A 14,624-nucleotide genomic window follows, 5' to 3' on the forward strand; every position below is an offset into this window, starting at 1 on the left:
AAAACAAAACAATAACATAAAATTGTTGGCAGCAAAAAAAAAAAAAAAACAGTATAAAAGTTAATTTCGAAAAAAAAATAGTATAAAAGTTATTTTGGGCGTGTAACAGTATAAAAGAAAGAAAATGGGAAAAAACAGTAAACTGTGTAAATTTCCCTTTTTTTTTTAAGAATATTACTTAGAGTTTTTTTCAGATTAAATTAAATATTAATTTATTATTACCTAAAAAAATATGAAAAAAGTTGAAAAATATTTTGGTAACTTCTTAGAAAGGAACCTTCCTGCATTATGGTTTGTTAAAGATGATTTATGTAGGCTGCAGCCACATAAAAAGAAAAATCAAAATATATATATGAGAAGATAATTGCCAAGTGATGTTACGTAGGTGTACTATAAATTAGAAAATAATTATATATACATATATTTGGTCATAATTGGCATAACAACTCATAAAACTCTCTATTCTAATTATTCTTTCAGTAACTCCATAAATATATCCTCCAAAAAGTATTGCTAAAGAAGAAGAACAAATTTCCAGGTATTTAATTACTACTATACATAATATTCTACTTACAATATTTAATGTATTTAAGTCTTCATTGGTCATATTTAATTATTATTGCTAATAGATATGACCAAATTAAGATTAACACAAAATTTATGATCTGTTTACATGAATTTATTGGGCAGGATATAGGTACACCTATATATATGGAAAATAAGGAGGAGAAGAAAATAGATGTGGGGTGAGTTTATAATAATTTAGCTTTGCAACTTTGAAATATCTCAATAATTCATTAATATTATAATTGATTGGGATATTAACACTTATATTTATTTATTAACTATTAAAAAATCTAAAATTAAAACGAAGAAATATTTATAATATTTGACAGCTCTCCATATTAATATGGCATAATATTAATTGCATTAGGTTTGGATTTTTTAAATAATTTCAGTAAATGGATAATTTGTAAAGCTATAATTTTTTTTTATAAATGTTTAAAGAATTATGGATATAAAAACACACAAATAAAACTACATAAAGCCTCTGATCATGTGTCCAATATATGCTATTTGAATCATCATCATTTCAATACCCTAAAGTTAAATTATTATCTCCATAATTTTTTTCTAACTTTTTTTAAAAAAGAATTATGAGAGATTCCATATAACTACAATATAAATTATCATATAAATATATAAATAATTAAAAAAATTTATCTATCCAACTAGGAGTAGACCCACATAGAAGCGAAAAGGAACCGTAGTCTTCCTAAAAAAAATTAAAAAAAATATATATGTATTTTAATTAATTACAACATATATTTATAAATTATAAGTTCTTGAGTATGATTTTTTTTTTTTTTGGCCCAGCACTGCAGAACCAGAACCAGAATGGAGCGTACAGAACACATTTGGTCCAACCATGGGGTTGGAGAATGGAAGGGATGATAATGAATTTCATCATCATGACATGAAATTTTGGTGGAGAAAAATAAAGGAAATTTTGAATGAAAAGAGGTGTTTTGTCCCAATGTGGAATAAAACATTTCTATTGGTTTGTGTTATTGCTGTTACATTAGACCCTTTATTCCTCTATATTCCAATGATAGACAAAGATAGAAAATGCATTAAGATTGACAATAAGTTGAGAAATTCAGCTCTTGTTTTAAGATCATTAACAGATATTATTTATATCATTGATATTATTTGTAACGTAGCTAAGGCCATTGAGTTACTAAAAAAATATCATATAGTTAAGATCACTGTTTCGGCTGTAGCAAATTACACCTCTTGGTCTCTCGTCTTCGTTGACTTTCTAGCCATCCTCCCACTTCCTCAGGTACATATATATATATATATATATATTTATATAAATATATATATTCCTAAATATATACTATTGAAGATTACTTTTTTTTTTATGAAGTTATTGTTAAATAAATTAACAATTAACTCAAGATCTATTTGTATATAACATAGAACACAATAGTAGTATATGATAATTGAGTATGTGTACCTGATTGATCCATAGCAATTATCTCTGATTGATCCACAGCAGTTACTCCAATTTGATAGTGCAATACTATCAACTAAGTCTTCCTCCCTAGATCTCTAAATCAGAAGCAGTTTATTTTCTCTGATTATCAAAAGGTATACAATTGTGATGAGACAATATGTATTTATAGAGTTAGGGAGGGGACTTAGCTACAAAACCCTAGTTGGCCGGGCTCGCTCATCAAAGGCTTCAGGTCAACTAGAAAAGCCCACACTTCGCTTCACCTAGACTTTACTCACAGATGCTAAGCCCATTAACAATTGATCACCAACAACATGGGCTAACACAGCAAAGAACTATCCAATCAACCCAAGTTTTAATAAAACCAATAAAATTTAATGTAAGCCCAAATAAAAGTCTAACATTCTCCCACTTGGGCTACATTGATTTTAATACATATATATTATATATCAAAATAATTTTGTTTGAAAACGACTCATGGGTTGAACAACAGGAAAACATTTGTGGCCACTTTAAAAACTGATAGTTCTCTGATAGCATCTCAACATACCGGTCCAATTTAACCTTTGATAATGAACTATGACAGTCATATTGTTTTTAGCTCAACAAAAGACATTCATAATCACAAATACCAAAGTATTAAATCGACATGGTCAATAAGTCTAGTAGTGTGGTAAGGAATTATGTTCAACATGTGATCAATATAAAATAACATAATATCCTTATCAGTCCTCAATTTCACTGATACCGTGATGCTTAATAAATAAGCCAGTGAAATTAAACATACACCACTTAAAATAAGTAAGTGTCACTAAACTTGCTTAAAAATTAAGCCAACAAAATATTATTGTCATTAAGCAAATATACTTAATATACAATGATCACAACAAGATATGAACTACATGCTTTCAATTCAATTATTCTCGAGAATATAACAAAGCCTAACTGAAAGCATAAACATCCAATAATCAAAAAAGTATTGGCCCACAAAGTAGTTCATAACATCAACAAGTAAATTACATATAAATGTAATCTCAAAAGATAAAGCAGAAAACTCCCACTAACCCAAAGGAGCAAAAGATTATAAAATGCCTATATCAAAAACATGTTTATCAAACAATATGGCACTTAATCCTTTGGTTAGAGGATCTGCAAACATCAACTTGGTCTTTCAATATTCTATCACAATGTCTCCTTTCTTAACCAAGTCTTTAATAGTGAGATACTTTATTTCCTTAATTTTAGAAGCACTACTAATCTCATTATTCTTTGAAAAGAAAACAACAATACTATTATCACAATAGATTAGTATAGGAGAGGAAATAGGATCAACTAGTCGTATCTCTAAAATCAAATTCTTTAACCATAAAGCTTGCAAAAATGCCCCATAACATGCAACAAATTTAACATACATAGTAGATGATACGATTAAAGTCTATTTAACACTTTTCAAGAAATAGCAGCACCAACAAAAGTGAAAATATAGCCAGAAGTTGACTTTAAATCATCTACATAACCACCAAAATCTGAATTTGAATAACCAACAACTTAAAGATTGTTGACATGCTTATACACGAGCATAAAACTCTTCGTTCTTTGCAAATATCTCAAAACTTTATTGGCTGCAACCCAATGATCATGGTCAGGATCAGATAAATATCTCCTAAGAACATCGACCATGAAAGCAATATCAGGTCTAGTGCAAACCTAAGCACACATCAAACTCCCTACTGCACTTGCATATGGGATATTCTTCATTGCTTCTCTTTTTTTTTTTTTTTTTTTAAGTCGTTCTTAGGACATTGTTGCTTAGTGAACTTGTCCCCTTTCAGAATAGGAACAGAACCAGCTTTACACAAATCCATGTTGAACCTTTTGAGCACACGATTAATGTAAGCTTCTTGAGATAAGCCAAGAACTTTTCGATTCTTGTCACGATGGATCTCAATCCCCAAAACATAGGATGCCTCTCCAAGATTTTTCATATCAAAATTGGAAGACAGAAAATTTTTGGTCTCATTTAGGAGTGACAAATCACTGCTGGCAAGTAAAATGTCATCTACATAAAGAACAAGAAAAATATAACGACTCCCACTGATCTTCATATAAATACACTGATCAAACTTGTTCTCTATGAAACCAAACGATGTCACAACCTTGTCAAACTTCAAGTACCACTGGCGAGATGCCTGTTTGAGACCATAAATGGATCGTTTCAACTTGCAAACCAAGTGTTCTTTTCCATTCTCCTTGTAGCCTTCAGGTTGAGACATATAGACTTCCTCATTCAATTCTCCATTCAGAAAAGCAGTTTTAACATCCATTTGATGCAACTCTAAATCAAAATGCGCAACTAAGGCCATAATAATTCTGAATGAATCTTTAGTGGAAACAGGTGAGAAAGTTTCAGTGTAATCAATACCTTCTCTTTGAGTAAAGCCTTTAGCCACTAAACGCGCTTTAAACCTTTCAATCTGTCCCTTTTTATCCCTTTTAGCCTTTAAAATCCACTTACAACCTATTGGTTTAAAACCATCGAGTAATAAAACTAGCTCCCATACACCATTTTTCTTCATGGAGTCGATCTCATCATCCGTAGCTGCTAACCATTTTGAAGATTGTGGACTATTAAGTGCTTCACTAAAAGTGACAGGATCCACAAAATGATCAATATCATATTCTCCTTCTCCAAGATAAACAAAATTATCATGACACTTTGTTGACTTCTTTTGTCTCTGAGATCTTCTTAGAGGAGGTACTTCTGGAATAACTTCTCTTTGTTGATCATTGTTTTGAATAACATCTTCCACAACTGGAATTTCTTCAATAACAGAATTCTCATTAACAATAGGAGCTTCATCATTAATAGGCCCTTCATCAATAATAGGACCTTCATCATCTTCGATATCGGGAGCAATATATTCATCAACAATGGGAGCATTACCAACTGGAGTAGGATGGAGACTACTATAATCATCTCTTGAAAATGACATAGGAATACAAATTCCTTTAGATGACTCCCCCATTTCAAGAGATGTTGAAGGAATTTTTTCAGCAACATCAAATTCCAGAAATTTAGCAGTCTGAGATTCAACAATTCGCGTACCACGAGTGGGACAGTAAAAGCGATAGCCTTTTGAGCGCATTGGATAACCAATGAAATAACAACGATTTGTTCTCGGATCTAACTTTTTCAAATTAGGATCATAAATCTTTACTGCAGCTGGACAACCCCATACTCGAAGATGATTAAGACTAGGCTTCCGCCCAGTCCACAACTCAAAAGGGGTCTTGGGAACAGATTTACTGGGAACACGATTTAAAATATAAGTTGCAGTCATAAGTGCTTCACCCCATAAAAACTCTGGAAGATTTGTTCTACTCATCATACTTCTAACCATATCCATGAGAGTGCGATTTCTCCTTTCAGCAACACCATTTTGCTCTGGTGAACCAGGCATAGTGTATTGAGCAACTATACCATTTTCTTGTAAGTACTCTGCAAAAAACCCCATGTGTTGTCCAGATTCTGTATAACGACCATAATATTCTCCTCCATGATCAGAATGAACAACTTTGATGACTCTTCCTAATTGTTTCTCAACCTCATTTCGAAAAATTTTGAGTTTATCAAGGGCGTCAGATTTTTCTTTAATTAAATAGGTGAATCCATAACGAGAAAAATCATCGATAAAAGTGATAAAATACTTATTTCTGCACAACGTGGTGGAATAAGGACCACTGATGTCCGTGTGGATAATTTCCAATAAAGATTGACTGCGGTTTGCAGTCTTCTTTTTTTTTTTTAGTCAATTTTCCACGAGTACAATCAACACAAGTATCCCAATCAGAAGCATCAAGAGGAGGAAGAATTTTAGCTAGAAGGAATCGATCAATTCTTTCTTTAGAAATATGACCCGATATATCGTGCCATAAGGATGTTATCTTAATATAAGATTTCTTATCCACAATATTCACAATATTGAAAAAGGAAGCTAAGAAAGTCAATGATAATTTGAAAAGAATATCAGAGTAAAAACAGTTTCCAATTATTCGGAGTCAAACATAATGTCAACACTATAATTGGCAAAACGAAAAGAAAATCATTGTTTAACTATAAGCGGAAGCGAAACTGAATTACTTTAAAAGTAAGAATCAAGAAAGTACTGTTGAAGACAATCTGAACACTAAACTGTAATTCAAGAATAAATATGCCAACATAGATAACATCATCGCTAACATAAGTGCCACTTTAAGCTTTGACTCCTTCTCACTTATCTTCTTGAAATCCCTTAGCCTCTGGTTGTTGTTGTTTTTCTTCATATTTTCTTTATCCTTTGTTGGGCTTGAGTTGAGAAACAAAGTGAGAAGACTCATTCTTTTCATTTTGTTAGCTTGCTTGTTTCAGCTACACACTGTGAAATTAGATCACTAAAACTCCATGTTTTATTATAAGTGTTGTAGGCTGTCTTGATAAGACTGAAAGAGGCAGGAAGTGCATGAAGAGCTCAATGAATAATGAAAGAGTCAGGAAGAGGAATATTATGATCTTTCAACTTGGACTGAACATTCACCAATTTCAGAATAAAATCTCGCACTCCTTTTATTTTTCATACTTAATGGTTGCCATTTCATCCATAAGATGTCCAGCTTTAGCGATTTCACTAGTGTGAAATAGTTTTTCTTTGCTTTGAAAAACTCATTAGTATTTGAGGTGTTTGGCAAACCATCAAAAGATGTTCAGGAATTAAACGGTTCATAGCAATGAAACTAAGATGATTTGAATTTTTCCAATGTGCATGATGAGTTCTCTCGGCAGCTGTACTGGAGTCAGTAAGATCAGCAGGTTTTTCTTCTCGTAGGCACAAGTCCAAATCCATTATGCCTAAAGTAAATTCCACATCTCGTTTCCATGTCTTGTAGTTGGAAGCATTCAAAATATGGATTGAAGCATTATTGTTGTTCACAGAAAAGGAGACTGAAAAATTCAAAAATTATAAAACTTGAATAAGCAATATGAGCAATGTATTAGAAAATATTGTAGAATCAACTGGTCATTATAAACTCCCCTTTGGGGTGAGAATATAACACACACATGATCTACCTTCATGAAGTTAACAACAAAGAAAAAATACATACCTTTAAGAATTTTATTACCTTTGGGCAAATAAATTTCTTAAAAATATGTATTAATTCAAGCAAAAAATAATAATAAATTTATATATTTAAATTATTACCTTTGGGCAAATAATTAAAATATATACATTTAATATTAACTCACTTCATGGAATGTGAACTAATATATGTAAATACTACCTTTGGGCAAGTAATTACACATATAGTCAACCAAAAATATAATATTTTCTTCAACATGTGAAATTTGGTGATAAAACAATCATTGAAAATTAATAATTTTCAACCAAATTTCCAAAAGAGTTATATAATTGCTTTTATTATATTGATAATAAAAAAAAATAAAGTGTCCACCATAACACATTATTTTTATATCAAATAATCAAGTTTTATATATTTAGAACAACAATTAATGGAAAAATGTGAAATAAAAAATATAGGTGGAGATTACATAGTCAAAATAAATTAAACAAGAGAGTCACTATGTCATATGGGACGAGAAGAAACCCAAAAAATTTTCTATGATTGACAAATTTCGAAAAATTATCAAAAATTATTTTTAATAATTTTTTAACTGCATAATTATCATTAAAATAATAATAATTATTAAACGGAGTCAAAAAATTAATTAAAAATCATAGAAAAATCAGAAATTGAATTTTAAGCACGCTGGAAAAAAGAACGTCGAAAACCGATGCCCCACGTGGCCGCACGCGCCCCCACGCGCCACCTGCGCGAGTGGGCTTCGCGGCCTGCTTCTTCTTCTTCTTTCTGGGCGGGTTCCAGTCGGGTCACGCGACCCGTTTCGGCCCAGTCGGGTCTGGTCGTGTTTTCCGGCCAAAAACTCGACGAAAACACCGGAATTTGGATGGGTTTTGCTCGGGATTGAATTTCTAATTGATCTATGCTACTAATTTCGGTTATTAAAGTCTAAAAAATAATAGATCTAAAGAAAAGCAATCCAAAAAATAAAGAGCATAAAAAAAAAAAAAATTGATATGGAATATCAATCTTAATTACAATACAAAATTAATCATTTAAGAACATTCATAAACAATTAATAATGAGATATCTATAATCAATTTTAGATTAAAAACCATAAAATCAAAATACACAATTATAATTTCACATTATAATCATATAAACCATAAAACTTTAAAATTTAAAATTCTCTTAATATACACAATGATTTCATGCATATAATATATCAATAGAACGAGAATTTAATAATAAACAAAACCCCTAAAGTTTTAAGATTTAAAAACAAAAAATTGCACATAAAATAATAACGAAATTGATATGAAATTATGGATAATTAACATATACAAATTAATTATACTAATTATAGGTTCTAAATCATATACAATAGGCAATCTGATACCACATGTTAAATAAATTAACAATTAACCCAAGATCTATTTGTATATAACATAGAACACAATAGTAGTATATGATAATTGAGTATGTGTACCTGATTGATCCATAGCAATTATCTCTGATTGATCCACGTTAGCTACTCCAATTTGATAGTGCAATACTATCAACTAAGTCTTCCTCCCTAGATCTCTAAATCAGAAGCAGTTTATTTTCTCTGATTATCAAAAGGTATACAATTGTGATGAGACAATATGTATTTATAGAGTTAGGGAGGGGACTTAGCTACAAAACCCTAGTTGGGCTGGGCCTGCTCATCAAAGGCTTCAGTCAACTAGAAAAGCCCACACTTCTGCTTCACCTAGACTTTACTCACAGATGCTAAGCCCATTAACAATTGATCACCAACAACATGGGCTAACACAGCAAAGAACTATCCAATCAACCCAAGTTTTAATAAAACCAATAAAATTTAATGTAAGCCCAAATAAAAGTCTAACAGTTATTACATGAAATGATGAAAATTGTTCATGCACAAAGTACATATATATAATTAAATATATATATATATATATATATATATTTACTTGTTAGGAGGAGGTTTCAATGGTTACATTTTTATTGTAACCATCATGGTTACATTTTTTGTAGCCATTGGATTACTATTAAATGGTTGTGATTAATTTGAAAATTAAATAAAAATAAATAATAAATAACTTGTAACCTGAAAGTAACCTAATCATTTATTTCCTTATAAAACTTTAATTAAGATAAATTATATTTTAAAATTAAATTAATTATAATTATTAATTAATTTTTTTCAATTTATTACTATATAAGGATCTTTTAGCAATTTATTTTTTATACTTAAATTATTTAAAATTTTATAGTAAAACTTTTTATAATTTAAAATTATACACATATAATTTCATAATTTAAATTTTATTATACATGTAATCTTAATTTTAAATTATTACACTTAATTATTTAATTTTTTTTATTTAAATATTTAAAAATTAAAAAATGAAATAAGTTGAAGGATTTTTTAGAAAAAAAATGACTGCACTTGTTATCGATTGATTAGTTTGAGACCTCATACTTAGTTCATATAATTGTAACAAAATAATTAAATATCATTTAAAAATAATTAATTATTTGAAAATTTATTATAGGAAGAAAATTTTAATTTGTGTCAAAAGAAGTTTAATTTTTGTAAAAAAAATAAATTTTATTGTAAATATTATAATTAAATGGCTTAATTATTAAAATAATTCAAGTAAGGATTTATATATAAATATTAATTGCTAAAAGAGGTCTTGTTAAATATTTAATTAATTATTTTAAGAAAATAGTTAATTATAATTAAATAATTCTAAAAAAGGAATGTCTATTTAATTAATTATTTTAAGAAAATAGTTAATTACAATTAATTAAATCTAAAAAAGGAAAGTCTACTTATAGTAACCTACTATTACAGGTTAAAGTAAAATGTAACCATATGGTTAAAATAAAAATGTAACCATTGAATAGTCACCCTTACTTGTTATTATATATATTACTAAAAAGATTATAAACTAGCCAGTTATCTCCTTTTGAATGGACCATTATAAAATTTTTTAAAAAAAAAATTATGTACAATAAATTCTTTGTTGTTTTATTATAGGTAATAATAATTTTAGGTTTTGATGAAGGATTAAGTGTAACTCTCTAAACTAATATATTTTAAGGATTGTATTATGCAAATATTTTCAATAATTGACTACAATATATAATTTCGTATAAAAAATTATAATTAAAATTCTTCAACTCTACTATAATATTAAAATATATATATATTGTTATTTTGTAGGTAATAATTTTAGGGTTTGATAAAGGAATAATTGAAGCGTCGGGATCTTCTAGCAAAATATTGCTAAATGCGATTCTTCTGTCTCAATATTTACCTAGGGTTTTTCGAATCTACCAATCATGTAAAGAACTTGAAAAGAGTCAAGATACAGTGACTAGAATTGTTTGGGTTAAGGGTGGACTAAACTTTTTCCTCTACATTCTTGCAAGTCATGTAAGTTTTCAATCCATATATATCATATATTTAATATTTCTCCATTAATTAATATTTTAGTTATTAACCATAAATTATTACAGTTTGTATTAATTAAGTTTTATTTAGGACAAAAAGCTTTTTTTCTCTTTGAATTATTATTGTACTTGTAAAAATACTCCTGGATAGCACTTTTGTCCCCTTCCACATCCAAAAAAACTAACGGTTTGCTAACGTGTATTTTATGAATTTTTTTATTAATTAAATGTTTCTAAATTTAAAAAAAAAAAAAATCAGTAAAAAATTATTTTTAAAATAAATAAAAATTAACTACTCAAATTATTTATATTATATGTCTATTTTAGCAAAAATAAAATTAATTTAAAATAATAAAAAAAAAAATTAACAAAACCAAATCAACTAAAGTTCTTTTCCTTTTGGTACTCATCTATTTTTCTCTTAGTAACTTTTTGTTGAGATTGATTTATTTTCAATTTTTATTTCAAGTATAATTAATATTACTTGTTTATAAATTTGTATTTCAATTTTGGTGTTGATTATACTAGTGTTTCCCTTTTAAAAAAATATTTTAATTTCTTGAATGAATGTTAGATATGATTATTTGTGTTTGTATTTATTTAATTTATCTTTTTATTTTGAGAAATTTAAAACTAACTTTATATTAATTTTTTTAGTTTTAATATTACTTATTTTTAAAAAAATATAAAACATAATTTGTTAATAAAATAAACCATAAAATATATTTTTTTTTTTAACTTCTACATTAGCAAACCATTAATTTTTTGGGTGGAAGTGGCAAAAGTAGTCTCTAAGTGTTATTATAGTTCGAGGATATTTTTGCAAAGTAAAATAATTTAAGAGCAAAAATTTACAAGTGTAATAATTTGGAGGGTAAAAAAAAAATTATCCTTTTATTTATATATAGTAATATACATAATCATCATGACAGGTTCACATTATCAATTGTTCAAATTTAATGGAAACAACATACATGATGTTTGTCATTTCCAAAAAAAAAACATACACATGATGTTTGTCTTTATTTTTTTATTTTATTTTTTATATTAATATATTTATATATGTATATGTGAAGGAATTTCAACTATAACGATCTTCTGAGGTGTTTCAGAAAAAAAAAATATGATCATAGAGAATTTTCCCCGAATTATGTTTTTTAGTTACTATTTTTTTTATTAATTAGAGAAAAGAGATAGAAAAATATTATTCAACCAAATTTCTTACCAACTCACCAACCACAAATTTATATAGAATTATATTTGACTATTAATTAAAGCTATTGATTAGTCAAAAAAAAAAAACAAAATTACATATTTTATTACTTTTTTTTCTTATTATATGAGCTACTATTAATTTGTTTGTTTTGATTTATTATTAGGTGTTTGGAAGCTTTTGGTACTTTTACTCATTCCAAAGAGAAACCTCATGCTGGGAAAGAGCTTGTAACTTATATGGAAAAGAATCATGTGAAAAGTTTAACAATAATCATATTTGTAATCAAATTAGGGAATCAGAACCAAGAAATATGACAAATCTGATCACTGAATACTGTCCAATAAATCCCAAGAATGCAACAATCTTTGATTTTGGGATATTTCATGAAGCCCTTCAATCTGATCTCCTAGAATCAAACGATTTTCCTCAAAAGTTCATCTACTCTTTTTGGTGGGGACTTAGAAATCTCAGGTTAGAATTTTATATAAATATATATATAGCTATCATTAATGATCAATAATTTTAATAATTAAATCATAAAAAATTCATATGTTGCAGTTCACTTGGACAAAACCTGGAAACAAGTAACTATATTTGGGAGAATTGCTTTGCCATTTCTATTTCTATCATTGGCTTGCTACTCTTTTTGTATTTAATTGGAAACTTACAGGTAATTGGTATATATAATACATGTATATATATAAAAGAAACAATTATAGTATACGCCCTAAAAGTGTAGATGTACTTATCCACCCTTATCTATCTTAGCATCCGAAATAATTTTTTAGTCAAATTTTTGCACGCGTAACTATTTTATTTTATACGCACGTGAAATAGATTGTTTGAATACTGCTTTGTATATTATAAATTATTCCAAATTTTTTAAGTTTTGTAAAAATATCTTAAATAACTATAACGTAAACGAATATGAAAAAAAAAATTAGACTAAAAATATTTTTTGGATGCCGAAATAAGTAAGGGTGCATCAGTGCCCCTTTTAAGGAGTGGATTATAGAATCACAGTTAGTATATGTCATTTTTGTTTATTTTTTTTTTTGAACACATGTTACTTTTGTTATTGGTGTTTAGAAAATTAATTATTATAATTATTAATTATATATACTTGTGGCATTGCATATATATAGACATATTTGCAGTTGGCAACTGCCAAATCAGAAGAGCTAGGAGAGAAGATGAAATTGAAAGAACAAGAAATAGAAGTTTGGATTGAAAAAAATGGTCTACCAAAAGAAGAGAAGACTTCAATTATGCTTAAAGTCAAACACAAATTGAAGGAAAACAAACAAGTTGATGCTGAAAATCTACTTTCTATACTCCCTCCACAAGATGCAAAACGCTTAAAGCTTCTCTTGTGCTTGCCTTTGCTTAAAAAAGTAATTCAACTATTATTATTATTATTATTATTATTATTATTATTATTATTATTAAATATATAAAAACAAAATAGAAAAATTCTATATAGTACACCTCTTTAATTAAAAGGATTTTTTTGCATATTCTTTACCTGTTTCGGTATCTAAGAGAGTTTTTTTAATCTAAATTTATATTATGATTTTGTATGTTATATTTTTTAAAACGACCTGTAAATTTTTCTAAAATTCAGAATAGTTTACAATGCTGGAAAGAGAAATCATACATTTAGTTCTAATGCGTGAGAAAAAACAGTCACTCATGATCAAAATGTTTGACTTTATTTTTTGGTATAGTAAACTATTCAAAAATTTCTGAAAATTTACAAGTAATTCTTAATAATTTCAACGAATACAGAAATAGACTAAAATACTCTCCTAAATACCGAAACAAATAAGAATATTATATTCTTTTTAGAGAATTAATGTATTATAGAATAATCCTTAAAAGGATAGCTACATAAAGTGGGATGTTTCTAATTTTGTGTAACTTATTTATTTGTTTATTATTTAGGTACCATTGTTTGAGAATATGGAGAGAGAAATACTTGAGTTGATTTGTGCGCATCTTAAGGTAGTAATCTACACAGAAAGCAGTTATATGATCCGAGAAGGAGACCCACTTGATAGGATGATTTTCATCACACATGGCACAGCTTGGGCCTACACAAACAATAATAGTGATAGTGTAAGTACAAGACGCCTTAAGAAATGTGATTATTTTGGAGAAGAGCTGTTGGAGTGGTCAAGGACTCACACCAACATTACTGATTTTCCCATTGGGACCACCAATGTCAAGTCCCACACTAAGGTTGAAGCCTTCTCTCTTATGGCCAATGACTTGTTGAATATAGTTAAGAACAACTATAGGTTCTTCAGGCGGAATATTCCGACCAATCAACAACGCTGCGAGATTTCGGTGCAGTTGGAGGATGATGATCACGATCATGTTCAGTCACACCAAACTTCCAAGTATCAACGCTTACACAAATAGTTGTTTTTTAACTTGAGTTGAGTTCTTAATACATGCTTCTTTATTTTAAAGAATTCTATAAGAAAAATAACCATGAAAATGGTATTCATATTAAAATTTTAGAGCAATAAGAGCACTCCTAACAACTTTTTTACTCTATTTTTCAAAATACATCATTAAAACTTTACTTTCTTTATTTCACATCAAACTTTTACATTATACCATACAACAATTCTTTATTTTTTCTCTATATCATTTAAGTAATAATTTTTTAATATATATATCTATAATACACATAACAAAATAAGAATAAAATACTATTTATATATTATTAAAATATTTTTGAAGGATGAATAGTGTTTCTCTACATGTAGAGAAGCACTATTGCATTCTTTA

The 14,624-nt window shown here is 28.0% G+C and overlaps 1 protein-coding gene across 2 annotated transcripts; it reads left to right on the forward strand.

Moving 5' to 3' along the window:
* Nucleotides 1–318: 318 nt before the first annotated feature.
* LOC115717033 (cyclic nucleotide-gated ion channel 1-like) lies at nt 319–14,382 on the forward strand. 2 transcript variants are annotated; one of them, XM_061115314.1, is made up of 8 exons: nt 322–538; nt 691–746; nt 1,378–1,846; nt 10,380–10,592; nt 11,989–12,296; nt 12,384–12,495; nt 12,971–13,219; nt 13,770–14,382. In XM_061115314.1, exons 2-8 carry the CDS (start codon nt 712–714, stop codon nt 14,247–14,249), a joined length of 1,866 nt encoding a protein of 621 aa, XP_060971297.1. In that variant the 5' UTR covers nt 322–538; nt 691–711; the 3' UTR covers nt 14,250–14,382. The 2 variants fall into 2 exon arrangements, with proteins under 2 accessions (XP_030501831.2, XP_060971297.1); XM_030645971.2 differs by lacking the exon at nt 691–746 and having other exon boundaries at nt 319–538.
* The last annotated feature ends 242 nt before the right edge of the window (nt 14,383–14,624 follow it).

The sequence above is a fragment of the Cannabis sativa genome, chromosome 5, assembly GCF_029168945.1.
Source record: "Cannabis sativa cultivar Pink pepper isolate KNU-18-1 chromosome 5, ASM2916894v1, whole genome shotgun sequence".
NCBI lineage: Eukaryota > Viridiplantae > Streptophyta > Magnoliopsida > Rosales > Cannabaceae > Cannabis > Cannabis sativa.